Source organism: Lepidochelys olivacea (assembly GCF_965140295.1).
Source record: "Lepidochelys olivacea isolate rLepOli2 genome assembly, chromosome: 6".
In the NCBI taxonomy this organism is placed as follows: domain Eukaryota; kingdom Metazoa; phylum Chordata; order Testudines; family Cheloniidae; genus Lepidochelys; species Lepidochelys olivacea.
In genome coordinates this window covers 10,691,466-10,719,380 of record NC_140416.1, presented here as the reverse complement: position 1 = coordinate 10,719,380, position 27,915 = coordinate 10,691,466, and the positions used below count along the sequence as shown (strand labels likewise).

General features: G+C 51.3%; 2 protein-coding genes across 2 annotated transcripts; both read right to left on the bottom strand.

The window, feature by feature from the left end:
* Positions 1-248: 248 nt before the first annotated feature.
* Positions 249-8,340, bottom strand: CCDC86 (coiled-coil domain containing 86). Its single transcript, XM_084630553.1, has 4 exons — positions 7,993-8,340; positions 7,497-7,626; positions 2,267-2,341; positions 249-1,358 (listed from the first exon to the last, which is right to left on the bottom strand). Exons 1-4 carry the CDS (start codon positions 8,265-8,267, stop codon positions 1,239-1,241), a joined length of 600 nt encoding a protein of 199 aa, XP_084486679.1. The 5' UTR covers positions 8,268-8,340; the 3' UTR covers positions 249-1,238.
* Positions 8,341-13,312: 4,972 nt separating this feature from the next.
* LOC311521516 (membrane-spanning 4-domains subfamily A member 15-like) lies at positions 13,313-27,235 on the bottom strand. The gene is made up of 7 exons (XM_084629845.1): positions 27,114-27,235; positions 24,635-24,801; positions 22,548-22,667; positions 19,795-19,851; positions 18,524-18,676; positions 16,582-16,701; positions 13,313-16,132 (listed from the first exon to the last, which is right to left on the bottom strand). The coding sequence occupies exons 2-7, from the start codon at positions 24,788-24,790 to the stop codon at positions 16,124-16,126; spliced, it is 615 nt and encodes a 204-aa protein (XP_084485971.1). The 5' UTR covers positions 24,791-24,801; positions 27,114-27,235; the 3' UTR covers positions 13,313-16,123.
* Between the last annotated feature and the right edge of the window lie 680 nt (positions 27,236-27,915).

The following is a 27,915-nucleotide window of genomic DNA, read 5'->3' as shown; positions in this document are numbered from 1 at the left end:
GCTGGCATGTCTCTGCAGCCCCTGGGGTGGGGGAACTGCAGCCAATGGGAGCTGCCAGGCAGCTCTTGTGGGCGCAGGCAGCGCACCGCTACCCGCTGCCCCTTTTAGGGCCGCAAGCCTTCACCTCATGCTGAATGGCTCCTGCACAGCATGTCTGACTCCCTCCCGCCATCCCCATCAGTGTTTGTTGTGGACACTCCCTGCGCCTTACACTCCTCTGGACGGAAAGGAGAGAGCAGGACACAGGCTTGGCTGGTATTTTTCCTTCTGTTTCATTTCTTTGGCCAGAGCAAACATGGATGGATCAACAAATCCCTTCTCACATACAGCCCTGATGTGGTTGGGAGCAACCCACCGTCATTCTCTCCTAGCTGTTGCCAGGAACCTCTTCAACGAGTTAGTGGGTCACCTGAGGCAGATTTCCAGGGAGAGTCCAGCAAAATAAAAACCCACCCTCCTTTAATAATCAGGCCCCTGGTTGTCAGTCTCAGCAGAAAGGCCAATTGGCTAAGGCAAGAATGATGAACACCCACCTCAAACCTGGGGAAGAGGCTGATTGATGGGAGAGAAGCTTGGCCTACTCTGGGCAGCTGGGACTTCTGTCCTTTACCACAGAGCAAGGTGACAGACCATTACAAATATAAGACAGCAACAGACAGCATCCAGTCCACAACCTAGGTCCCTACAAACCCAAATCTTTTTCTATGTGGTTCCTCCTAACAGAAGATCAAATTATTGAGGCACAGGCCAAGACAGACACCAGAAGCAGCTCCCTGCTCCAGCCCTGCTCCCACCAGCTCCACAAGCCAATGAGCGTGCGCTGCTTAAGAGGATTCAGAGCCTTTAACAGCAGGGGCTCCAGTTCACACATTGGCTCAGCTGCCACGGTCTTTGGTTTCTTTGCCCCAAGTCAGGCAGTATGAGGACACCTCATCCCTGTCTCATTAGGGCTTATGACACCTCCCAGCGCTGTGGACTGCAGCATCCTGCCTCACTGGTGCAAGAGAAGACAATGCAGGTTTCCATTTAAGAGCAGCCGTGCGGCCCGTGAGTTTGTATAACCCCTCGTGAGTGAGCCAGCGTGTACTCAGTGCAGCTGATCAGCCTACTGCAGGGAGGAGAGGTGATGGGGAGTCCCCAGCGAAGGATGGGCAGGATAGCTGGGAAAGCAGTGTCAGGACAGATGGACCCCAGAGAAACAGCTGCCCTGAGCCTTATTCCCCTTCCCCTCTGCAGCCTCACTCCTTGGCCTCTTTGCGCTGCGCCTGGCGTTTCTGCAATAGTGCCAGCGTATCCCGCTTCTCGATACGGCGCAGTTGCTTCTTCTTGGCACGCTTCAGCTTGAGCGGATTCCGGATCTGCAGGGGTGGAGCAAGAGAGAAAAGCTGTGAACCTCAGCCATGTAGCAACACAGACCAAGGACAACACACCTATTGGAGACAGCTGGTCAGAAAAAAATGGTGCTGTGGTATCTCATGAGAGGGTAGTTCAAGTGCCTCATAATCCCAATTCTCCTCTATAGGCTGGGCTGCCTGGTCAGACTACATCTCCCATGATGTATCGCACTGTCCCTTCGTGAAGATGTACATCGTGGGCAGGCCTGCCTGTGGAGCATCATGGGAAATGTAGTCTGGCTGGTGAGTCCAGCTGAGAGGAGAATGGGAGCATGAGGTAACTTGACTACAACTCCTAGGAGGCACCACGGCAGCTTTTCCAAATGGAAGCATTTCAGTTTTTCAAATAAAAAGACAACTCTCACAAAAAAAGTTAATCCTCCAATTTTCAGTCAAAAACAGTTTCAGTGGAAAGTTTTCAGCCACTGGGGCAAGTCATGCATCTCAGGGCCAAAGCAGGGCTGTTCCCTAAAGTATGGCCAGCAGGGCTCTGCCTAGTCCAGTCCTGAATAGTTTTAGTGACGGGCTCCCCCTGCAACAAAAGACTATTCCAGAGGCTCACAGATTCCAGTATGAGGCTGTTTTCCCCACTATCCATCTGGATTTCTCTCTCTCTCAGTTCATTTTCACCTTCTTGTCCCTGCCTTGGGCATTCAACAAGAACCAGTCTCTGCAGGGAGAAAAACTGGGTTGACCCCAGAAACTTACGAAAATCTGGCATGTGTCAGGCCTCAATACAAATATGGTTTCCCAAGCAGCAAACGGGACACAGTGAGCATGGGAGAAGGAGCCCCCCAAATGAATCCGTCTCATGTTGGAGAGGTGGGTTCTGGGTCTCCCTGCAAGAGAGGCTAAAAAGCCAAGACACTCACCACTTGTACGATCTCCGCCTTCCGCTCGTTCTCCAGGCGTCGTTTCAAGTTCTCTTCCCGGCGCTGCTTTTTCTCCTGCAGAAACAGCAGAGTGAAGCTTTGATTTTATATCCTGCTGTTCAGGGAAACTGCATTCTAGGGTCATGCCCAGGAATGGGAGCAAAGGGGGAAGAGGCAGAAAAGGTGAGAGGGGTCCCCAGCAAAGATTGGAAGAGATGGAATCACCGAGGCAAGAGAGCACAGGGAGGGCAAGAGCTGCAGAGGAGAAGGCTCTTGCACCAGGCCCAGTGAGATTCTCTCTAGGTACTTTAATAATTAGTTGCGTGTCTGTGTGTAAAGATCCTTCCTGGGAGACAGGGGAGTCAACATGATGAGTGGGTGAGAGCTACATAATCTAGGGACCTCTGCTATGGAAGTTCTGACTCCTTTCATAAGCCTCTCCCACTGGGAGGTGGTTTTGCTGCTTCAGTAGAATGCTGGGATCGGAGTTGCAGTTAGGAAAGGCGATCTCAGGTGGCCAGAGACAGTCACACACAGGGCTCTGAATAGCAGGACACACCCCTCGCTTTGCACTCTGTATCCAAAGAGGTGACAGAAAAGACAGTAAATGACAGGAAACTGGGGTGATGAGTTTGTGGGGACCTGTGCCACTCAGTAGTAGGGCTGCTGCATTATGTACCAGAGGGAGCTTATGTACCAACTACTGGGCTTAATTCCTTGAAGCGGTTCCTGCAGGTGGCACTGTTCTATACTCTCCAAAGTTCTTTTTCTTAGTGCACAAATCTTATAGATTTAAAAGTCAGACAAGACCATTGTGGTCATCTGATCTGAGCTTAAATTTTCACCTCATTTCTAGTCTGCGTTTATCTAGCTTACATGTCCAGTCATAGGATCTTGTTATGCCTTTGTCTGCTAGGTTAAAGAGCCCTCTATCAAATTTCTGTTCCTTACGCAGGTACCTACAGACTCCTAAAGAGAAGATCAAGGAGTGGCTTGAAGTGCAGCATACTGGAATTGCAGAGCATCCCTTTAAACAGCGTGACTCTTAGACAGACATGCTGGGTCATTTAGTTTTGGGTTATGCAAGGTTCTGGGAGCAATGATCCTGGGAAGGAGCAAGCCACATCAGTGGTGGGAGTTTGCTCACTGCTCTGATCAGTCAATTCTGGAGGCAGAGTTGTTCGCTGGGAACCAGGCTCTAGTGCTGTTCAGAAATTCCTGGATAGATTTGCCCTGTATGCTATTTGACCACCTCTGTTCCAGAACTGGTGTATGGGTAAGCTTGGAAGTATTAGATATTTATCAGTAAATACTGATTTCACCATACACGCTGAAATTGATGAAAAAATATTTCCAGCAATAGTAACTGAAAGGTACAGATAGGCAAAGAAAGAAAAGTGCTGCTTGAGAACTTATTAGGGTTTGAGTTAAAGCTATTTACTTTGCATATTTTGACATGATGTTGACAATTTGTGTTTGAACAGCGATAAAGCTTTAGCTCTTTGAATCCCAGTGTTTGACTAAACACCAAATAATTATTGTCTGACCCCCTCCCTCATAATTTCATACAATTGTGAAAATTTAAATAAAAAAACAGAAACAATGTTTAAAAATAAACATTGATATTATCCATCAAAATGATAAAAATTGAATTATTCCAAACCTATGTATAGCATAAATACATCAAAGTCACACTTAGATTATACCCAGATCGTGTCTCTGATTTCTCCGCTACTGGAAAAATAAACGGCAAGGCCCCAAACTTTTGCTACCATCCAACAGAGGGGTGACACTGGTGTCAGAAGAAGAGGCAATACAATAAGTTGTATGGTATGAAGGAAGAGAGAAGGTGGCTAGAGCAAGGAAGAGACAGTCCATGTGATACCCTAGAGCTAGGATGTGGCAGGTTTTTAAACAAAACTGGATCAGGAACTTAACAGAAAACCAGTAGAATTGTTTCAGGATGGAAGGGATGGGATCAGCACATGGCAGTAGGTGTCTGCACATGCAAACTGCCACCCCAGATAAAAGGTGAGATCCATCCAGCCCAATATCCTGTCTCTGAGAGCAGCCCACACCAGATGTTGCAGAGAAGGTGCAAACAACCCACCTATGGAACAATCTCAGCAAACAGAAGTTTCCCCTGGAGCCCAGGCTGCGCTTAGTGGTCATATTATATCCTAGATTCATAGATTCATAGATATTTAGGTCAGAAGGGACCATTATGATCATCTAGTCTGACCTCCTGCACAATGCAGGCCACAGAATTTCACCCACCACTCCTAAAAAAGACCTCACACCTATATCTGTGCTATTGAAGTCCTCAAATTGTAGTTTGAAGACCTCAAGGAGCAGAGAATCCTCCAGCAAGTGACCCGTGCCCCATGCTACAGAGGAAGGCGAAAAACCTCCAGGGCCTTCCAATCTGCCCTGGAGGAAAATTCCTTCCCGACCCCAAATATGGCGATCAGCTAAACCCTGAGCATATGGGCAAGATTCATCAGCCAGATACTACAGAAAATTCTTTCCCGGGTAACTTGGATCTTACCCCATCTAAAAACCCATCACAGTCCATTGGGCCTATTTACCATGAATATTTAATTACCAAAACCATGTTATCCCATCATACCATCTCCTCCATAAACTTATCGAGTTTAATCTTAAAGCAAGATAGATCTTTTGCCCCCACTACTTCCCTCGGAAGGCTATTCCAAAACTTCACTCCTCTGATGGTTAGAAACCTTCGTCTAATTTCTAATCTAAATTTCCTAGTGGCCAGTTTATATCCATTTGTTCTTGTGTCCACATTGGTACTGAGTTTAAATAATTCCTCTCCCTCTCTGGTATTTATCCCTCTGATATATTTATAGAGAGTAATCATATCTCCCCTCAACCTTCTTTTAGTTAGGCTAAACAAGCCAAGCTCCCTGAGTCTCCTTTCATAAAACAAGTTTTCCATTCCTCGGATCATCCTAGTAGCCCTTCTCTGTACCTGTTCCAGTTTGAATTCATCCTTCTTAAACATGGGAGACCAGAACTGCACACAGTATTCCAGGTGAGGTCTCACCAGTGCCTTATATAACGGTACTAAAACCTCCTTATCCCTACTGGAAATACCTCTCCTGATGCATCCCAAGACGACATTAGCTTTTTTCACAGCCATATCACATTGGCAGCTCATAGTCATCCTATGATCAACCAATACTCCAAGGTCCTTTTCCTCCTCCGTTACTTCTAGTTGATGCGTCCCTAGCTTATAACTAAAATTCTTGTTATTAATCCCTAAATGCATGACCTTACACTTCTCACTATTAAATTTCATCCTATTCCTATCACTCCAGTTTACAAGGTCATCCAGATCCTCCTGTAGGGTATCCCTGTCCTTCTCTAAATTAGCAATACCTCCCAGCTTTGTATCATCTGCAAACTTTATTAGCACACTCCCACTTTTTGTGCCCAGGTCAGTAATAAAAAGATTAAATAAGATTGGTCCCAAAACTGATCCTTGAGGAACTCCACTGGTAACCTCCCTCCAACTTGACAGTTCACCTTTCAGTAGGACCCGTTGTAGTCTCCCCTTTAACCAATTCCCTATCCACCTTTCAATTTTCCTATTGATGCCCATCTTATCCAATTTAACTAATAATTCCCCATGTGGCACAGTATCAAACGCCTTACTAAAATCTAAGTAAATTAGATCCACTGCGTTTCCTTTATCTAAAAAATCTGTTACTCTCTCAAAGAAGGAGATCAGGTTGGTTTGGCACGATCTACCTTTTGTAAAACCATGTTGTATTTTGTCCCATTTACCATTGACTTCAATGTCCTTAACTACCTTCTCCTTCAAAATTTTTTCCAAGACCTTGCATACTACAGATGTCAAACTAACAGGCCTATAATTACTTGGATCACTTTTTTTCCCTTTCTTAAAAATAGGAACTATGTTAGCAATTCTCCAATCATACAGTACAACCCCTGAGTTTACAGATTCATTAAAAATTCTTGCTAATGGGCTTGCAATTTCTTGTGCCAATTCTTTTAATATTCTTGGATGAAGATTATCTGGGCCCCCCGATTTAGTCCCATTAAGCTGTTTGAGTTTCGCTTCTACCTCAGATATGGTGATGTCTACCTCCATATCCTCATTCCCATTTATCATGCTACCATTATCCCTAAGATCCTCTTTAGTCTTATTAAAGACTGAGGCAAAGTATTTGTTTAGATATTGGGCCATGCCTAGATTATCCTTGACCTCCACTCCATCCTCAGTTTTTAGCGGTCCCACTTCTTCTTTCTTTGTTTTCTTCCTATTTATATGACTATAGAACCTTTTACTATTGGTTTTAATTCCCTTTGCAAGGTCCAACTCTATTTGACTTTTAGCCTGTCTCACTTTATCCCTACATATTCTGACCTCAATAAGGTAGCTTTCCTTACTGATCCCTCCCTTCTTCCACTCCCTATATGCTTTCTGCTTTTTCTTAATTACCTCTCTAAGATGCTTGCTCATCCAGCTTGGTCTACAACTCCTGCCTATGAATTTTTTCCCCTTTCTTGGGATGCAGGCTTCCGATAGCTTCTGCAGCTTTAATTTAAAATAATCCCAGGCCTCCTCTACCTTTAAACCCATAAATTCTTCAGTCCAATCCACTTCCCTAACTAATTGACACAGCAGGCTTGATACCTCATATTTGTATCCCCTTGTATTTATCATTATCCCACAAAGAGGAATGTGGAGAACAGGAACACAGGGAAATCATAGGAAGGAGAGCCAAAGATCAGGGTGGAGCTAAAGCAGCAGCATGCATAGGCAATGCTGCAATGGAGGCAACAAGGTCCCAGACACTGGAGGAGGGTGGTGGAGAGGAGAGAGGTCAGGCTCAAGAACAACACTTACATTAGAGGCAAACAAGAGGCAAGCTGAGGTGGGAACTAGAGCTGGGGTGAATGAGGGAGGCTTCTCTAGCCTGAGAGAAGCATTTCTGCACTGGAGACTTAGAGCTGAAGGAACTGAGACAGAACAGCAAGGTTACTTGATCACAACAGGCAGAGGAGTGGCAATTCCAACATCAGGATACCATAAGATCTTGGGGTTCATTAACTCATGCAGGCCTCCTCTTGGAGCCTAGTTTACTACTGTGATAACATGTGGGTGCGGGGAAGGGGAGACACACACAAGGGTTTGGGATAATTGGGCAATGAGCTGTGCTGCACCATCCGCTCCTGTTACCTCACGCTCCCTCTGTTTTTCTTCCTGAAGATGCCGGGCAAAATCCTTGACTATTTTCTTCTCCTGGCGCTCTTTCATCTTTCGCTCCCAGGAGGTGCGGAGGGGCTTGTCCTGAATCATATGGGAAAACCTGAAGAAAGGGGGGGGGGAGAGAGAGAAGAAGAGAGAATTCCCATCAGCCACCAACACACTGAGGCGAGCATTTGCATTAAGACAGCTCCACACAGCAACAGGCCAGGAACGGGCTCCAGAGCACTTTTACAAGGGGAGAAGCGTTATCCCGGGTGCCCATTTAGCGTTAGCGCCCATCTCCAACTGCGTCTGTTTGTAACGCACCGCGGGGAAGTCACAAGCCATCCTAGCTGCCAGCGCCTCAAGCCTCCTTACGCCACCCCCACGCTACCCATGTCTCCTCCCTCCGCCAGCCCCCACGCTCCACGGGCCTGCTCCTGGCTCCCCGCCGCACCCCACCTGCTCGCCCGGCCTCCCCGCTCACCGCTTCTTGCCGGGATCCTTCCACACCCGCCCGGATTTGGGTTTCCCCTTGGGAACCGCCGGCGCCTCCTTGCCCGGATTCCGCCGCTGCAAGGCCGGGGCCGCCCCCAGGGTCTCGCCGCGGCCGGGCTCCCCGGGGGTACCCGCTTGCCCGTCCTCGGGGCCGAGCGGGGGAGCCGGGGGCTCCTCCCGGGGACGGTCGGGCGCCGGCTCTAGCCCCTGCGCCTGCAGCCTCCGGCTCCTCCGCAGCCGCCTGGCGCCCTGGTCCGGCTCCATCCCCACGTGCCCGGCGGCAGCCTCCCGCCGCGTCCCTCCCAGCGAGGGCAGCGGCCAGCGACGTCATTAGCGCGCGCGACACGCACCGTTCGCAAATCTACGCGTGCTCAGAACCAAAGCGGACCGACGTCAGGTGCCACGTTTGTGAGGGGAACCAGTGCGAGCCCGCCCCCGTCCGCCATGTTTGTGAGGGGAACCAGTGACGAGCCCGCCCCCGTCCGCCATGTTTGTGAGGGGAACCAGTGACGAGCCCGCCCCCGTCCGCCATGTTTGTGAGGGGAACCAGTGACGAGCCCGCCCCCGTCCGCCATGTTTGTGAGGGGAACCAGTGACGAGCCCGCCCCCGTCCGCCATGTTTGTGAGGGGAACCAGTGACGAGCCCGCCCCCGTCCGCCATGTTTGTGAGGGGAACCAGTGACGAGCCCGCCCCCGTCCGCCATGTTTGTGAGGGGAACCAGTGACGAGCCCGCCCCCCGTCCGCCATGTTTGTGAGGGGAACCAGTGACGAGCCCGCCCCCGTCCGCCATGTTTGTGAGGGGAACCAGTGACGAGCCCGCCCCCGTCCGCCATGTTTGTGAGGGGAACCAGTGACGAGCCCGCCCCCGTCCGCCATGTTTGTGAGGGGAACCAGTGACGAGCCCGCCCCCGTCAGCCATGTTTGTGAGGGGAACCAGTGACGAGCCCGCCCCCGTCCGCCATGTTTGTGAGGGGAACCAGTGACGAGCCCGCCCCCGTCCGCCATGTTTGTGAGGGGAACCAGTGACGAGCCCGCCCCCGTCCGCCATGTTTGTGAGGGGGCATCAGAAAGAAACTTTCTAACGGCAGAAACCTGAACACCCTTGCCCCCGCCCTTGCTCCGCCCACTGCCCCGAAGTCCCGCCCCTACCCACCACTTTTTCGAGGACTCGCCCTTTCCCCCCTTTTTCTCTCCTAACCTTGCTCACTTTCCCATTTTCACCAGGCAGAGAGTGAGGGTGGGGCTGGGATGAGGAGTTTGGGGGGCAGGAGGGGGCTCTGGGCTGAGGCAGAGGGTGGGAGCGTGGGGGGGGGTGAGGACTCCAGCTGGGGTGCGGGCTCTGGGGTGGGGCTGGGATGAGGAGTTTGGGGGGCAGGAGGGAGCTCTGGGCTGAGGCAGGGGGTGGGAGCATGGGGGGGTGCGGGCTCTGGGGTGGGGCTGGGATGAGGAGTTTGGGGGGCAGGAGGGGGCTCTGGGTTGAGGCAGAGGGTGGGAGCATGTGGGGGGTGAGGACTCCAGCTGGGGTGCGGGCTCTGGGGTGGGGCTGGGATGAGGAGTTTGGGGTGGAGGAGGGGGCTCTGGGCTGAGGCAGAGGGTGGGAGCGTGGGGGGGGGTGAGGACTCCAGCTGGGGTGCGGGCTCTGGGGTGGGGCTGGGATGAGGAGTTTGGGGTGGAGGAGGGGGCTCTGGGCTGAGGCAGAGGGTGGGAGCGTGGGGGGGGGTGAGGACTCCAGCTGGGGTGCGGGCTCTGGGGTGGGGCTGGGATGAGGAGTTTGGGGGGCAGGAGGGGGCTCTGGGTTGAGGCAGAGGGTGGGAGCATGTGGGGGGTGAGGACTCCAGCTGGGGTGCGGGCTCTGGGGTGGGGCCGGGATGAGGAGTTTGGGGTGGAGGAGGGGGCTCTGGGTTGAGGCAGAGGGTGGGAGCGTGGGGGGGGTGAGGGCTCCAGCTGTGGTGTGGGCTCTGGGGTGGGGCTGGGATGAGGAGTTTGGGGTGGAGGAGGGGGCTCTGGGTTGAGGCAGAGGGTGGGAGCGTGGGGGGGGGTGAGGGCTCCAGCTGGGGTGCGGGCTCTGGGGTGGGGCTGGGATGAGGAGTTTGGGGTGGAGGAGGGGGCTCTGGGTTGAGGCAGAGGGTGGGAGCGTGGGGGGGGGTGAGGGCTCCAGCTGGGGTGTGGGCTCTGGGGTGGGGCTGGGATGAGGAGTTTGGGGTGCAGGAGGGGGCTCTGGGCTGAGGCAGAGGGTGGGAGCGTGGGGGGGGGGTGAGGACTCCAGCTGGGGTGCGGGCTCTGGGGTGGGGCTGGGATGAGGAGTTTGGGGGGCAGGAGGGAGCTCTGGGCTGAGGCAGGGGGTGGGAGCATGGGGGGGTGCGGGCTCTGGGGTGGGGCTGGGATGAGGAGTTTGGGGGGCAGGAGGGGGCTCTGGGTTGAGGCAGAGGGTGGGAGCATGTGGGGGGTGAGGACTCCAGCTGGGGTGCGGGCTCTGGGGTGGGGCTGGGATGAGGAGTTTGGGGTGGAGGAGGGGGCTCTGGGCTGAGGCAGAGGGTGGGAGCGTGGGGGGGGGTGAGGACTCCAGCTGGGGTGCGGGCTCTGGGGTGGGGCTGGGATGAGGAGTTTGGGGGGCAGGAGGGGGCTCTGGGTTGAGGCAGAGGGTGGGAGCATGTGGGGGGTGAGGACTCCAGCTGGGGTGCGGGCTCTGGGGTGGGGCCGGGATGAGGAGTTTGGGGTGGAGGAGGGGGCTCTGGGTTGAGGGAGAGGGTGGGAGCGTGGGGGGGGTGAGGGCTCCAGCTGTGGTGTGGGCTCTGGGGTGGGGCTGGGATGAGGAGTTTGGGGTGGAGGAGGGGGCTCTGGGTTGAGGCAGAGGGTGGGAGCGTGGGGGGGGGTGAGGGCTCCAGCTGGGGTGCGGGCTCTGGGGTGGGGCTGGGATGAGGAGTTTGGGGTGGAGGAGGGGGCTCTGGGTTGAGGCAGAGGGTGGGAGCGTGGGGGGGGGTGAGGGCTCCAGCTGGGGTGTGGGCTCTGGGGTGGGGCTGGGATGAGGAGTTTGGGGTGCAGGAGGGGGCTCTGGGCTGAGGCAGAGGGTGGGAGTGTTGGGGGGTGAGGGTGGTGCTTACCTCAGGCGGCTCCCGGGAAGCAGCACCGTGTCCCTTCGACTCCTAGGCAGAATAGCGGCCACTGGTAGTTCCATGCACTGCCTGTGTCTGCAGGCGCTGCCCCCGCAGCTCCCATTGGCTGCAGTTCCCGGCCAATGGGAGCTGTGGAGCCGGTGCACAGGGCAGGGGCAGTGTACGGAGCCCCCACGGGCACCCCTATGCCTAGGAGCTGGCGAGACATGCTGGCCACTTCCCAGGATATGCAGAGAGCCTGGCAGGTAGCCTGCCTGCCCTGCTGATGCCAAGTGGACTTTTAACAGCCCAGTCAGCAGTGCTGATCAGAGCTGCCAGGGTCCCTTTTCGACCAGGCGTTCTGGTAGAAACTGGACATCTGGCAACCCTACAGGAAAGGGAAGGAGGGAACCCTCCCCAAACCTCTACCCCAGCCGCCATACTTGTGATGGGCTCTCAGGCCCCCCCTTCCCGATGTCTGCCATGTTTGTGAGGGGCACACAGTGTATTGTTTTGCTAGGCCAGTGTGTGACATTGACACTTCCTTGAAACGGGGAGGAACCCCCCAAAACTGACCCTGGCCCCCATTGTTATGGTGACACTGAAAGCATTAAGATCAGCTTAGGATGCGTTTTGCTTTTATTTCATTTGACCAAATCTGACTTGTCATGCTTTGATTTATAATCACTTAAAATCTATCTTTGTAGTTAATCATTTTTTTTATTTATTCTCTCTGAAGCAGTGCGTTTGGTTTGAAGCATGTCAGAGACTCCCCTTGGGATAACAAGCCTGGTGCATATCAATTTCTTTGTTAAATTGACAAACTCCTATAAGCTTGCAGTGTCCAGCGGGTATAACTGAACTCTGCAAGATGGAGGTTCCTAGGGTTGTATCTGGGACTGGAGATATTGGCTAGTGTAATTTGGTTGCACAATCCAAGGAGCAGCTGCCATGCCAGAGGCTGTGCGTGAACAGCTCAGGTGTGGGGGTTCTCACAGCAGAGCAGAGTAAGGCTGGCTCTCAGAGTCAAGGATTGACTAGCAGATCACCGGTCTGGCTAACACCAGAGGGGAACATCACACCCTCTCCATCCCTACCTCCTCCCTCCCCTCCATCCCTGCCACCTTCATCCATGCCTCTTTCTCTCTCCCTCCATTGCCACCTCCCCCCATCGCTGGGAAGGAGGAACAAAGCATTTCACAGAATGATATCACTTTTAATCTGAAAAGGGAATTGCACGGGGAGAGGCTGGTATATACTGAAATGAGAACACAGGTGTTCAGAACAGCAGCATTATACAGTTATTCTCTTCAGCGCTAACGCTGATATTGCCATGTGCTGGTTATATGCAGAAAAGACATTCATTGTGTGATTGATACAAGAAAAGGTGTGAGCTCTAAGCAGAATCCTGAAGCTGGCCCGTTTACCATTTTAAACAAGGCAGAGTGTCCCATGGACCTCATTTTCCAGAGATTGAGATTCATAGCTGTTAAGGCCAGAAGGTGCCATTAGACCATTCTAGTCTGACCTTCTATAGAACATAGACCAGAGAAGTTCACCCAGTTTCCTCTGTACTGGTGTATGTAAAACTGTTTAGCGGTTTGTATTGTCACCACTTTCTTGATTCTCTTATGTTACAGTTTGTCAGCACCATATTGACCAGAATAGTTGGACGCTCTATTCCAGAATAAAAGTGATTTCATTCCAGAATAAGTTACTCCATTTTGAAAGCACATTCTGGAGTAAAGTGACTTTTATTCTGGAATAGAATGTCCAGATGAGGAGCTATTCTGAAATAATTATTCTGGTCAGTTTTCTTATGTAAACAAGCCTTTTCCTAAGGAATAAATGTCCAGGGTATTTTGAAGTGACATTTTGCAATAAGCCTTTTTGTTGACATTCCACAACTAAAGGAACATTTATTCTTTAATTTTTGACTTAAAATGTTGTTTTGTTTCGGATACTGAAAAAGTTCAGTTTTTTCCTTTGGGTTTGGGGATGTTTTGGAAGTTCCTCATTCAGTGACTTTCTCCTCTTTGTTTTTTTCAATGGAGGAAGCAAAAAAAGTTGTTGAAATCCCCCCCCCCCCGCTCCCTTTTTTAAACTTCTTCCAACTTGGAAGAGTTAAAAAAGTGAAAAGCTCTTTCACACTTTTTAGCTTTTTTGAACTGAAAAGATATGAAAAAAGTTTTTTTAAAAAGTCATTAAAAGTGCTACTTTCTCTAATTTGTAATTTCTTTTATAACTGAAAAAAAGTGTGAACAAGTGTTTAATTGTATTTTTACTTTTCTCAACTTGTTCCCCATTTTTCTTCACTGGAAAAAGTGAAAAAAGGGAGTGGAGGGTAACTACCCCATTTTCTCCAGTTTTCAAAAGCTGAAATGAAAGTTTAAATTGAAATACATTGAAATTTTTAATTTCAAATCTACATTTTGAAATGCAACAATAAATCTCTGTTGTTTTGTTTCAAAGTGGCATTTCAAAACTAAAGCAAAAAAAACCACACTAATTTTGTTTTGAAATGCCCCACAGAAAACCAACATTTTCTAATGGGAAAATTTCAAAACACAATTTTTCCTGTGGAAAGATCCATGGGACAAATTCTGGTGTTCTGATCCGGTCTATATAATACTTTTCCGCTGTCATTGCCTAACAGCTGACCCTAAGCGGCACTGAATATCTGCAGTGCCCAGTGCAGTCAACTAGAACTGTGAGTACTGAGTAGTAAAACTGGGTAGAAAACAGTTCCCATCTGGATAAAATTTTTGAGATTTTTCTTGGCCCAAATTGGGATGAAATGTCAAAATCTCAAAAAAATTTGCAAACTGAAAAATCTGAAATTTTTTTTAGTTTCGATCGATCAAAACATTTAATTTTGATTTTTATCTTTTTAAATTAACTTTCCCCCCCTATCATTAGCATAGATTTCTAAACAAAAACTAGTTTTGCATTGAAAAAAATTATTTTTTTTGTTTCAAAAATAAAATTCTAACTCTTTTGTCCCAAAATTTTTCAAAACAAGAAGTTCCTCAAAACCACCCTTTTCCCACAAACCATTTTGGTTTCAGTGAATTGGCATTTCCACACACACAAAAAAAAATTTTTTTTGCTGAAAAATTCTTGACCAGCTCTAGTCAGTACCACTCAGAATCCAGACTGGTAAGGTTCTAACCTCTAGCGACCACTTCTCAAATTCGAGAGGTAAGCTTGGTTTCGAATGGACAGATAGGGATGTAGATAGACATAACATTCTGTGGGAACATTTGTTATAATAATACTGTAAGCTCAGGTTAATATAGCAAAAAATAAAAAAAATCATCTTTAGCATTTGCATGGTACCCAGTAGAATGAACCTGGCAATACACACAAGAGGTGGATTCTTGCTGGAGGTATGAAGGGAACCTGATACATTTATATAGCCCTAGAGGTGTGACTTTCCCACTGTGGCCTACTGAATCCTTCCTGGCAGGTTACAAAATGAGACATTTTAAGATCCAAGCAATGGGAGAGGTGAGGTACTGGAAGACAACTGGGATACTGGAAGTGAAGGGGGATCAGTGAGAAGATCTTTCTTTTATGACATGATCCTCAGAATGAAAGAGCTGCCATAAAGCCAAAGAAGATTGGAAAGAAGTTAGGGGGTGAGTGAATGTGATTCTAAACAGCAGTAACCCTGGCAGTCCTAAGAACTTTATTCTATAAGTCCTGAAGACTGCTAAGGGTTTGACTTCCCCTCAGAAATATGTAGTTTGAGAGTATCAGCAGTGGCTGAAGAAATCATTCTAAGGACTTGGAAATCAGCAAAGAACACAAGTGCTAAGGGCTGGTCCATAAAACATGTGGTCTGGATGGATAATACAACATGAAGGGAGAACAAGTGAGGATTTTCAGGAGACAAAAGGGCCAAGTTCTTGGTGGAAGCCGAAGACATCAGGAGCTACATGAGGGCTGAATGTGGCATTTACATGGAGATCATGGCATCACTGCTCTGTTTGGGGACAATCAGGGTATCATGTCTTTAGTGGTTTGGTTTTTTTATATCACGCGCTGCCCTGTATGTTCCATCACGTAATAGACGTGTTTATATCTGTTATATATCTGTATATATACAAAATCTGTTACCTTCTATCTACAGCCCCTGGCTTACTGCACTCCTTTACTGCAACACAAATAAAAAAAATTAAACAGACCCCCACTCTCTGTCTTGGTGCAATTAAGTTGTGTGAGGGAACCAGGGGGCAAAGACCAAGAAAAAGGTCATCTTCTACTCCATAATCCTGTTGACTCCCACTGCTTTCCCCATCCATCTTGTTTGCCTGTGCAGACCGGAGGGTTTGTGGAACTGGGGGAGAGGCGTGAGCAGGATGGAAGGAGTGGCTTTGGAGTTTGCTGTCTTTTGCTCTGGTTGCAGAGAATTCCAGGGATCATAGGAGGATTTGAGGGGAGAGGGGGCCCTGGGTTCAGTCTCATTCCATCTCCTCTCCCATTACTGATTGGCGAGTTTGAGGGGCCAGGGAAGGTGTGTGGGGGTCAGTTTATTTTCACCATCCCCATACAGGCTGGAGCGTTTGGGAGTCAGGGGAGGGCTTTGAGGTGCAAAAAATCAGAGTTAACTCCTGCCTGCTAGTGTCAGGAGGGAGGGGGGAAGTTCAGGGGTCAGAGTCCATGAGGGGATTCTGTGAGTAGGGTCCTGAGAGAGGTCATGGGCTGCAGTAGGTTACAGACAGGAGAGTTTCTGGGGAAAGTCAGGGGATAGTTTGAGCGTTAAAGCTGCTCTCATCTCTCAGTTGGGGGGCTCAGGAATAGTGGTGTCTGGCTCAGCATTCGCCCCTATCCCCTAGACACAGAACGGGGGGTAGGTGGGCTGCAGGAGATGTTGGGGCTCAGAGTTTGCTCCCTCTGCCATCCTGCCTGGGAAAGTGAAGATGTGGCCAAGGGTCCATGTTGCTGTGGCTCCAGTGTGGGAAATCTCTGTCATGTTCTCAGTGCACCTGGGGGTGGGAGGAGCAGAGCTGGCCTCTGTTCCATCACAGCACCTGGGGAATAATCAGAGAACAGAATTTACCTTTCCATCTCATCAGGATCACACTGAAAACTGGCATTCGACCCCTCCCCTCCTCTGCCTTTTCTGACAGTGGTTCATCCAGGGCAGGATTAGAATCCATTGGTGGATCAACATAGAGGTAAAGCGCTGGACTGGTCCAACATGGGCAATGAATTCCCCTTTCCCCAAGGAACGGGGTCAAGGGGATCTGACCTTGCTCCAATTGAAATCTCTGGACAAACCCTCACTGACGTCCATAAGGGCTCAGCTGGTGGCTCCATTGTCAGAGCAATGAGGCAGGAGGTCTCTCCAGGGCTAAGGCAATGGGAGTCTTGCTGCTGATGTCAATGGGCTATGGATCAGGCCGAGGTGAGGAGCACGGTTTGCGCGCAATTGCTCCAGGGTTGTGCGGCAGGGAGTGTGTCTGTGCTCCAGCCTCACCATCCGTGTGTAGTGCTGCTGTTTCATGGCCTTGTGTCCGAACACCAGGGCGGCGATGGCCGTGCACAGCTCCAGCAGGCACAGCAGGATGAACACTGAGTTAATCCCGTGACTCAGAATCTGTGGGGAAGAAAGCCCAGGTGAGGTCATCCAGCAATCCCACTGCATGGAGCCACCTCGCCCCAGGGGAGGCCTGTCCCCCAGCTGGGAAGTGTCATTACTACACAGCGAGCAGGTGAGGACTGCCCAAGCTCTCCTCTCTGCACATGCCCTGATAGGGGGCAGGGCATGGCAAGGGGGCCCAGCCATCCAGTGGACAGACATACTATGTGTTGGGTCCTGCGTGGCACTAGCTAGGACTCAAATTGGCTGCATTAGGCAGTGACTCTCCCAGTACAGCCAAAGGGAATCCCTTCTCCTCCCAGGGCTGAGCTGGGCAGAGCCTATCTTGTTTCAGAGTCTAGCTCCCTGTCCCTCCTTCATCTCTGGCTCTTCTCCTGCCCCTTGTTCTCACTTGGGGCAGTGAAGCTCACCAGAGACACTCATAGCTTTGCAGGGCCCTGGGCCAGGTCACACCCATGGTGTCCCAGGTAGATTTCAGTGATCCACCTAGCATTTTTGAGGGAAGGGGGTTTGGCAACAGGATGGAGGGCAGGAAGGGGGAAGCGGGGAGCATTGTGTTGGATCGGGGCAGGCCAAGGGGGCTGCAGCTTATCATGGCACAATATGGGCCCCGTAAAGGCCACGCATTAAAAGCATAGTCTCTGTACTGTTCCTCTCACTACGACCATTGTGATGGCTGCCATCTTGGCTGGCGCACCAGGGAGCCTCTGGAGTGTGGTGTATTGGAAACGGTGTTAAAATTACAAGCAGTCACTTTATATTGTAGGGGATCAGCCACCATCTTGGCTAGCCCCTTGGGGAACTGAACCGGGGACCCCTAGACCTAAATTATTGAGTCTTTACAGGTTGAGCTAAAGAGCCAGTAGCTGCTGTGCACCAGGTGCTATGGGGACCCATAACACCCACACACTGACTCTACACCCACTCCTGAGCTTCCTCCCATAAGGCTGTACAGCTCCTGGGTGATCCAGTCCCCATTCCGGGCTACATACTGATGGTATCATTATACTGGCCGGCCAAAGAAAGACTGGTCTCTTTAAATCTCAGGGTGCTGAGTTGTAGCAGATCTCAGTGTGGGCCCCACCTAGCTCTGGGGCAATGCTGCTGTTGTGGAGGCACCCCATAAAAGAACCTCACCCTACTTATTGCCAGTCTCAAGCAAGCAAAAATCATGAGTCAGGCCTCAAAGGGTTGCAAGTTTGGTGTAAAAATCATGAGATTAAAACAGAAATAAAAACAAACATGGGGTTCATTTTATTTGCCTTTTGGTTCCCCACAGCCAGGAGGCTGGAGGAACCTTACTTTTTTTTGGTTTTAAACAGCAGCTGAGAGTCTCACCTAATCAGCCTAATCCAGGAGCTGGGACTTTAAGAAAAACACCAAATATTGTGCAACTCAAATAGACTTGCAAGAGTTGGCAGCACCGCTTGCATCTGAGCCTCTCAAAGGGCTTCACAAACATTCTGATGGCCAACCCACCCGAGGAAGGCACTATTAGCCCCATTTCCTAGATGGGGAAACTGAGGCACAGAGTGGGGTTGCAGAGCAAGTCAGTGACAGAGCTGAGGTCTCCTGACCCACCCTGGTCTAGTGAATAACTACTACAGCTTCCCACCGCTCTTGTTTGATTGAAACCCCCCCCCCAACCAGGTGAACAGATGGATTCGTTGCCCCTTGCTGAGTTTCTATTCCCATGTTGCGGAGCCAGTGGGTCCTGAGAGGGATGATCCCAGGTCCCCTGAAGTGCTAGACCCAGTCAGACCCCTTCAAAGAGGCTGTGGATTGCTGCAGGAGCAGGCGGCGTGGAAGAGGTACCCACGTAGACAGATTGGGAGCAGTTCAGCAGGGTCATTTTGTTGCCCTCAAGTATGCTGCACCACGGGATGTCTTGGCCCATCTCCACGCTGTGAATGATCATGGCCGCCAGGGTAGCCAGGATGACCAGGCCGCTGATAATGTAGCAGACTTTCACCTGGATCAATCACAGCCAATTAGAGGAGAGCAGAGCACAACATCTGCAATCGTTACAGCACTCACCGAGATCAGTGTCCCAGTGCGATGGGAGCCCCATGGGCACAGCAAAAGGCATCTCTACCCCAAAGGTCTTACCGTCCAAACAGACTAGGCAGAAAGGACTGTTACAAGCCCCGTCTCCCGCCTCCCACTCTACAGGTGTAGAAATGGGGCACAGAGACATTCGGTGCCTTGCCTGAGGTCAAATCTCTGGCAGGACTGGGAAAAGAAGCCAGCTCTCTAGACCGCCCAGGCCAAAGCCTTAACTAAAAAGCCATCCTCATGGCACATTTATAATATGGGTGTAATCTCTAAGGGCCCATCAGCTGAGGCACCTGAGCCAACAGTCCATGGGATGAAACAGCTGTGGCTGAGTGGCCTACGTGGGGCAGCTCTGGGGTCTGGAATGGACTTCCCGTGCTGGTCATATGGAGTCTGAGCACGTTGCCTTGGAGGACACAGCGTATCTGGTCCAGCAGGGGGTGATGGGGCTGAATCATTATGCAGTTGTGGTATTAGAGTCCTAGGGCCCCATTTTGTGATGCTCAGAGCCCCATCAACTCCCAGCAAAGTCCATGGGCCTAAATCTTCATTCAGGCGGATGCAGGAATGGAGAGGGTTGGGCAAATGTGGTTAAAGCCACCCTCACACATCCCAGCCCCTAGTGTAAGGGTCCATCTACACAGCAGCTGGGAGGTGTGACTCCCAGCTCAGGTAGACATGCACATGCAAGCTCTGCTCAAGCTAACACCTAAAACTAGCGGTGCTGGCCTCAACAGCACGAGCCAGGTAACCTGAGTATGTACTTAAGATCTTGGACAGGGTTGTACTCGGGGCCATCACCCATGCTACCATGGCCACACTGCAGAGCTAGCGCATGTTCACATGCCTGAGCTGGGAATCCCACCTCCCAGCTGCAGTGTAGAAATGGACTGAGTTAAAGCAGGCTCAGGGCTTCTGAAATTTGCATCCAGGCTACGTAGGGCCTCCTAGGTGCCATCAGCCACTGTGGCTAGCTGGAGTGCAGCCACGCACCAGTCCCACTCCCATGAACGAAAATGCTTGGAAGATATTTACCAGCCAGATGCTTTCTCTTCTCTCAGTCTCCACCAGCACGGATCCCGAGGACACAAGCTGCCCAGGGAACAGCAAATGGGGAAGAGTTATCGGCAGGTTCCCATCCCACTCAAAATCACGCACACGTTGGAACTGGGTGGAATGAACCCCACAGGATTATGGGCCATGAAAGCCCTGCCCCAGAAGATGACACGAGATTGTCACTAGGATCGAGGTGTAAAGAGACCCAAATTCAGGTTTCGGGAGATTAATGGTGGGATTGAGGTCTCACAGGCTCTCAAGTCCCATCTCATGGGACTCCCTCTCCTTTTATCCCACTGCAAAGCAGCCCAGAGGAGCTGGGATTTTCCCAAATTCTCAGAAGCCAAAGGCTCATTGTCCAGAGCCACAGTGCAATCTGCTGGGCGTTTCCGTATGGCAGGGTAGCTGTGAAGTTCTCCAGATAGGATTTGCTTTCCCTCCATGTCACCACCTGGATCCATTGCCTCCCTGACAGTTGGACAGAAGCCTAAAGCCTGTATGCCCTACTCTACTTGCGCTATATTGATGACATCTTCATAATCTGGACCCATGGAAAAGAAGCCCTTGAGGAATTCCACCATGATTTCAACAATTTCCATCCCACCATCAACCTCAGCTTGGTCCAGTCCACACAAGAGATCCACTTCCTGGACAGTACAGTGCTAATAAACGATGGTCACATAAACACTACCCTATACCGGAAACCTACTGACCGCTATTCCTACGTACATGCCTCCAGCTTTCACCCTGACTACACCACACAATCCATTGCCTACAGCCAAGCTCTGCGATACAACCGCATTTGCTCCAACCCCTCAGACAGAGACAAACACCTACAAGATCTCTGTCAAGCATTCTTACAACTACAATACCCACCTGCGGAAGTGAAGAAACAGATTGATAGAGCCAGAAGAGTTCCCAGAAGTCACCTACTACAGGACAGGCCTAACAAAGAAAATAACAGAATGCCACTAGCCGTCACCTTCAGCCCCCAACTAAAATCCCTCCAACACATTATTAAGGATCTACAACCTATCTTGAAGGATGACCCAACACTCTCACAAATCTTGGGAGACAGGCCAGTCCTTGTCTACAGACAGCCCCCCAACCTGAAGCAAATACTCACCAGCAACCACATACCACACAACAGAACCTCTAACCCAGGAACCTATCCTTGCAACAAAGCCCGTTGCCAACTGTGCCCACATATCTATTCAGGGGACACCATCACAGGGCCTAATCACATCAGCCACACGATCAGAGGCTGGTTCACCTGCACATCCACCAATGTGATATATGCCATCATGTGCCAGCAATGCCCCTCTGCCATGTACATTGGTCAAACTGGACAGTCTCTACGCAAAAGAATAAATGGACACAAATCAGATGTCAAGAATTATAACATTCATAAACCAGTCGGAGAACACTTCAATCTCTCTGGTCACGCGATTACAGACATGAAAGTTGTGATATTACAACAAAAAAACTTCAAATCCAGACTCCAGTGAGAGACTGTTGAATTGGAATTCATTTGCAAATTGGATACAATTAACTTAGGCTTGAATAGAGACTGGGAGTGGCTAAGCCATTATGCAAGGTAATCTATTTCCCCTTGTTTTTTCCTACTCCCTCTCCCCCCCAGACGTTCTTGTTAAACCCTGGATTTGTGCTGGAAATGGCCCACCTTGATTATCATACACATTGTAAGGAGAGTGATCACTTTAGATAAGCTATTACCAGCAGGAGAGTGGGGTGGGGGGAGGTATTTTTTCATGCTTTGTGTTTATAAAAAGATCTTCTACTCTTTCCACAGTATGCATCCGATGAAGTGAGCTGTAGCTCACGAAAGCTTATGCTCAAATAAATTGGTTAGTCTCTAAGGTGCCACAAGTACTCCTTTTCTTTATGCACAGGTAGCTGACCCTGAGCTTGGGACTCAGAGAGAGAATTGCATGAGCCTCTTGATCTAAGAATAAGGGCCAATTTAGTCCCCTGCTGATGGCTGCATCAGTTTCAGTAGTGTCTTATGGGGCGCAGCCACTGGCGGGAGGCAAATATCCACCATCTCCCAGACTGGGGTGTACACACAGTGGAGCCTGATTGAATGTAGGGGTGAATTTCCATCATATCCGAGAGTTCTTCCCTGCCAGAGCTGGGGCCTCTCCGTCGGAGCGGTGATTGTGGGGTGAAAACTAACAGACTGAACCCCACCCTCACACCAGCCTGAGGAGTGTGGGGGTGGGGGGATGGATCTGATCTGGGGCAGGATTGGGGCAGAGCAATGTCATAGGGGTAGGGTTGCCAGTCTGCCCCAGCATTCAGGGGTCTCGCCCACATTTCCATGAGCCTCATTTGCAGGCCTGCATCCCAAAATGTGTGTGAGCGCTGATGATGGCATGCTGGCCCAGGGTCCTGCACATCTGCATGCCGTGACCCTGCACCATGGGGGGGCCCGATGGAGCTGCCACAGGTTGAGCAAACGGACCCATCCTAGGGGGAGTGAGTCCACCCTGAAAGCATTTGCAGGGTTACCACCACCTTCTCCGCCCCTCCCAAGGGCTCAGTGCATAGCACACTCCCTGTTATTCTGAAAGCCTGCCTGGCTATGCTCACTGCCTTCTGTGCCAGAGTTCAGGGCATATCCCAGAGCAAATTTGTTGAGACACCCCCGTGCCGCCCCGAAACTGGATCAAAGGGCTGAGCTTCTCACTCCCGGAGCTGGCTGTGCCTACCAGGAAGCCGATCCAAAAGTAGACTCCGCTGGCCACAGTGAGGGCTGGGGCTGGGAATTCAGTTACCATCAAGGCAATCCCAAAGGAGATCTGCGTGAAACCAGATACGATCTGTATGGCCTAGAGGGGAAGAGGAGATGGAGCTTGGTGTTACTTATACACAATATGTGCAGCAGCATTACCATGATCTATGGCATCACTGTTATCACCATAGCCATCACCACTGACATCATTACCTCCATCACCCCGCCATCACCCCATTACCCTGCTAACATCATCACCCCACCATCATCATCACTGCCAATCTCATCACCCCGCCAACCCCATCACCGCCATCACCCTTATCAACCTCATCATCCCCACCATCATCACCACCATCAGCCCATCACCCTGCCAATGTCATCACAGCCACCAACCCCATCACTCCATCATCCTGCCAACATCATCACTGTCATCAGCCCAACCAACCACATCATCCTGCCAACATCACCCCCATCACCCTGCCAACATCATCACCCCCACCATCATCATCCCGCCAACCCCATCACTGCCATCACCTTCACCAACCTCATCACCCCCACCATCATCACTGCCATCAGCCCCACTAACCCCCTCACCCTGCGAACCCCATCACCCCGTCAACCCCATCACCGCCATCACCCCCACTAACCTCCTCACCCCATTACCCTGCCAACATCATCACTGCCATCAGCCCCACCAACCTCATCACCCTCACCATTAACCCCACTAATCCCATCACTAATTCCATCAATATCATCACCCCATCACACTGCCAACATCATCAACCCCATCATCCGGCTAACATCATCACCACCATCACCTCTGACAACCCCATCACCCTGCAATTATCATCATCACTCCCACCACCCCCACCAACATTATCACCATCACCCCATCACCCTGCCAACATCATCACTGCCATTACCCCCACCATCAATGCTAACCATCGTCTTTACCATCCCCACTACCGTTATGAACAGCAGCTGCATCCTCACTGCTGCCATTGTCATTATTTTCTGTTTTCTCTCCCCCCACCCCACCCGGGGAACAAATTGCGACTCCTCTCACATCGCCTCTTGAGATCTCCGTTCCTGGAGGAGCTCGTCTCCTGATGACCCACAGTGTCTGAGACACACATGCTCAGCGGCAGCCCTTAGGTTAGCCCCAGGACCTAAACTTATCAGCAGAATGAGAGCAGATGGGGGAAATCAGCTGGGTTGAGGCACCAAAATCCTCCCATGGAGATAATCCTCTCTGACTTACATTGTCTGGCTGGCCAGCATTTTTCTGGGCATACGGGGAGATGTTTATGCCTTTGAATGCCAGGAAGCTGTTAAGCTAGGAAACCCTGCAGCTATAGCACTCCGTGGTGTGCTCTTGCCAGCTCTCGCCAGCTAAACGGGGCTCAGGCTGTGTTAATAGCACTGTGGGAGGCTGGTGATGCAATAGGGGGGTTCTTCACTTGGGGTTAGGTCCAGACCTGCTCCCTAGGGTAAGTGGGGCACTTGCCTGTTGGAGCAGAGATAAAACTGAGGTCACACATGGTCTTTTAAGATGCCAAAGGGGGAGGTTAGATGTGGCATCCTGGCTCATGGAATTACTCACTGCCTTCCTCAAATTTCCCTCCCGCTGTTTCACTTGCATATGGCTGCTGCACAGTTGCTGTGTGTCACCCCAGAGGTGGCTGCATTTCAGTGGCTGGAGCTGCAGCGTGGAATCTTTAGGGATGCAAGGGGCTACGTGACCGTCCAGTGGGGGGTGACGCTTACAGTTCAGCTGGTGCTAGCTGAGCCCCTTGTTGGGCCATCTCAGCAGCCAGGCAAGGGCTGAATGTGCAGGGCGCGGGTTCCAATTCTAAGCCACCCCCCCCCACACCCAGTGAAGAGTTAATTCTTGCTCCTCTAGGCCTCACCCACAGCATCCTTGCAAGTGAAGGGAAGGAGAGTCCATTAGTTTCCTAGTGACCCAAGGGGAAGAGCCCCGCTGCCCCTCACTAAGTGCACTGTGTGGGGGTGGGTCACTCTCAGTTCCCCTTCGTTCATCCAGCAGAGATGTCAGACCCTCACCCCCAGTGCCTTGGGCTGTGCCTTCCTGAAGCCTTTGACCTGGGAGGAGCTGGGCTGTGGAGCCGTTGAGTCCAGCTGTGCAGCCCGGGGGTCAGTCTGCGGGATGACCTCTGTGATGACCTTCATCCCCCCGGATTCTGTCACTGTTGCTGCCATTTCGGTGCCAGCTGTGGAGAGAATGGGGAAGTTGGGGTCAATAGCAGGACAAGGCCGGGGCAGAGGAATGGCAGCTCCCCACTGCGGGAGTTAGGCAGAGGAGAATCCTCCACTTCCTGCCAATGGAATGGGACAGCCGACTCCTTCCTAGCTGGGGAATCCCTTCAGACAAATAGCCTATAGAGGAGGGGGGAGCTTGCTATGGGCATCCCAGGGTCTGCTCGCTAAGGGGTTCCCATGGAAGAGATCCCAGGGACCTGCTGGCTAAGGGGCTCCTAGAGGAGAGACCCCAGGGCCTGCTCGCTAAGGGGATCCCAGAGGAGAGACCCCAGGGGCCTGCTTGCTAGGGGAATCCCAGAGAGAGACCCCAGGGGCTTGCTCACTAAGGGGATCCCAGAGGAAAGACCCCAGGGGCCTGCTCGCTAAGGGAATCCTGGAGGAGAGGTCTCAGGAGCCTGCTCATGAGGGGGATCCCAGGGGAGATAATCCCTGGGGCCTGTTCACCAAGGGGATCCCAGGGGAGAGACCCCAGGGGCCTGTTTGCTAAGCGAACCCCACGGGAGAGATCCCAGGGGCCTGTTGGCCAAGGGGATCCCAGGGGAGAGATCCCAGGGGTGAGCTAACTAGGGGGATCCCAGGGGAGATCCTAGGGGTCTGCTTGCTATGGGATCCCCAGGGAGAAGTCCCATGGATATTCGATGTACAATGATCCCAGTGGTTTACCCCTTAGGGTTTCCAGAAGAAGCTAGGGGAGGGGCAAATCACAGGCTCCACTGAAAGGCAGTGCAGGGGCCATTGAGGCCAGTCCTGTGGCTGCATTCTGTGGGGACAGATCCTGGCCCCTGTTACGTCCCAGGCACCTGGAAGTGATGAGGCTGTAGGCTTCAGGGAGTGGGAAAGGAGTCATGGGGCAAATAGCCCCGCACCAGGTAGACTGCTGTGAAGACTGGTGGACTAGCAATACAAGTAGGTCCCTAGGATCCAGGGCGGGCTTGGACAGCTCACATCTTGACTGCAATTTTGTTCCACGCTAGCTCGATGAAAGCTAGTGTGGGTATGCCACAGCGCTGCAGTCAGACCTCTGACAGCAGCATGGACACACTCAAAGATTGCTCCATGCCAAGCATGTGGGTTACTTCCTGACATTCCCCCTGCCCTGGCAAAGGGAGAAGAAATTCCAGGGGATGAGGCTAAGGGAGTGGGTGGGGGTTAGAGAGAGGAGGCCAAAGCAGGGAAGGAGGACACCCTCCATTTGCTGGGAGAAAGCAGGGCCTGGGAAACAACAGAACCAAACAGAGATGGGGGGAGGGGGGAGAGCGTGAGAAATGAAACAACAGGAAGAGAGGTTTCAGAGTAACAGCCGTGTTAGTCTGTATTCGCAAAAAGAAAAGGAGTACTTGTGGCACCTTAGAGACTAACCAATTTATCTGAGCATAAGCTTTCGTGAGCTACAGCTCACTTCATCGGATGTAGCTCATGAAAGCTTATGCTCAAATAAATTTGTTAGTCTCTAAGGTGCCACAAGTCCTCCTTTTCTTTTTACAGGAAGAGAGAGAGTGAGAGAGGGAAAAACAGAATTGGTGTGGAGGGGAAGATACAGTAGAAAAGCTATAGGGAGGGAAAAGGAAACAAAGGGAAGGACAAAAAGTGAGGAGGGGGGACAAAGTATTTAGGAGACCAGATCCCAGGGCGAGCTCCCTATGGGAGGTAGGGATAGAGTAAGAGGTGCAGAGGAGGAAGAGGAAAGATAAAAGGGAGGGGGAAGAGAGAAGCACACAGGGGAATAAGGAGGATGGAGGAAGAAATGAAATGATGGACTCAGAAAAAAACAGAGAGAAGGAAATTGGCAGAGACACATTTTGACTCCAGTTGTTCAGAACTCTTGATGGATTCAAAACTACCACAATGCAAGTGCCAATCTAACGATTGCCCCCCAGTTCCTTGGGGATCTCCCACTCCCCTCCCCCTACCCCCCAACCTAACAATCACCTCCAGTTCCTCAGGGATCTCCCACTCCCCACAGCCCCCTGCCAACTTAATAATTGCCCCCCCAGTTCCTTGGGCATCTCCCACTCCCCCCCCATCAATCTAACAATCTCCCCCCAGCCCCTTGGGATCTCCCACTCCCCACAGCCCCCCCCCAATCTAATAATCATCCCCCAGTTCTTTGGGGATCTCCCACTCTCCCCCATCAATCTAACAATCTCCCCCCAGCCCCTTGGGGATCTCCCACTCCCCACAGCCCCCCATCCCCAGGGTCTCCCTGCCTCAGTGAGTGTCTGTCAGGGGGAATGCAGGGGGCTGACCCACTGCCTTCACTTACTCTGCCTAGCTGTTTGGCTGGTGGGACGCCGTGTGTTGTGTTGTGCAAGCCTCGGGTTCTCTCTGCCTTGGCAGCTTTCCCCAGATTGTTGGCCAGAGTCCAAGGGTGGGCGGGAATGCAGGGAGCCTGTCAGAGGAACTCATTGCCATTCTGGCAGCTCTGCACTGACAGGAAGTTTGTTTGTGGACGTATGGGAGGGTTCCTGTTTCCCAAGTCTCCCATTCTGGCCTGTTTCCCAGAGCTGGGGAGGAAAGGGGGCGGCGAGAGGGAGGATCTGTCCACCTCTGTGGATCTGGGTGCCTGTAAGAGAGACAACATGGACCGGAGACAGAGACCATGCGCAGGGAGAAAATAATGTGAATTACTCTGTATCTTCATGAAGTATGCACAGCCCTGGGCACTTGAAGGCCCCTCTGTATCCCCAGTATATCTTCTGTATACAGCATGTGCCCTGTGACCAGGGAGCCCTTGATGTCAGCTGGCAGAGGGCACAGGGCAGCATAGGGATTCCCTGGGTTGGCTACCTGCATAATAGCTCACCGAAGGGTGGCATGTGAGGTCTCTATCAAGAGCCAGTAGCCTACTGATTGTCACAGTCATTGTGAAATGTACATACAGGTAATATTTAAAGAGTCATGTATCTATAATAAAAATTATGTTCTTAAGGTCTTGGAGTTAAGGCCGATCACCAGGCAGTGACATACCTCGGAGATGTTCCTTTCAGACAGGAGGTAATAGACACCTATTTCCCTGTCTGGCCATTTGTGTGTTGTGCGCCTCTCAGTGGATGTCTATTTGCAAA

Coding starts and splice junctions, on each gene's coding strand:
- LOC311521516 (XM_084629845.1), bottom strand. CDS start 24,790: ATGGCAGCAACAGTGACAGAATCCGGGGGGATGAAGGTCATCACAGAG. Junction 22,668..24,634: donor CACAGCCCAAGGCACTGGGG/GTGAGGGTCTGA, acceptor CTTCCCCTCTAG/GCCATACAGATCGTATCTGG. Junction 18,677..19,794: donor GAAGAGAAAGCATCTGGCTG/GTAAATATCTTC, acceptor TGATTGATCCAG/GTGAAAGTCTGCTACATTAT.
- CCDC86 (XM_084630553.1), bottom strand. CDS start 8,267: ATGGAGCCGGACCAGGGCGCCAGGCGGCTGCGGAGGAGCCGGAGGCTG. Junction 7,627..7,992: donor AAGGATCCCGGCAAGAAGCG/GTGAGCGGGGAG, acceptor CCCTTTCTTCAG/GTTTTCCCATATGATTCAGG. Junction 1,359..2,266: donor AGGCGGAGATCGTACAAGTG/GTGAGTGTCTTG, acceptor CCACCCCTGCAG/ATCCGGAATCCGCTCAAGCT.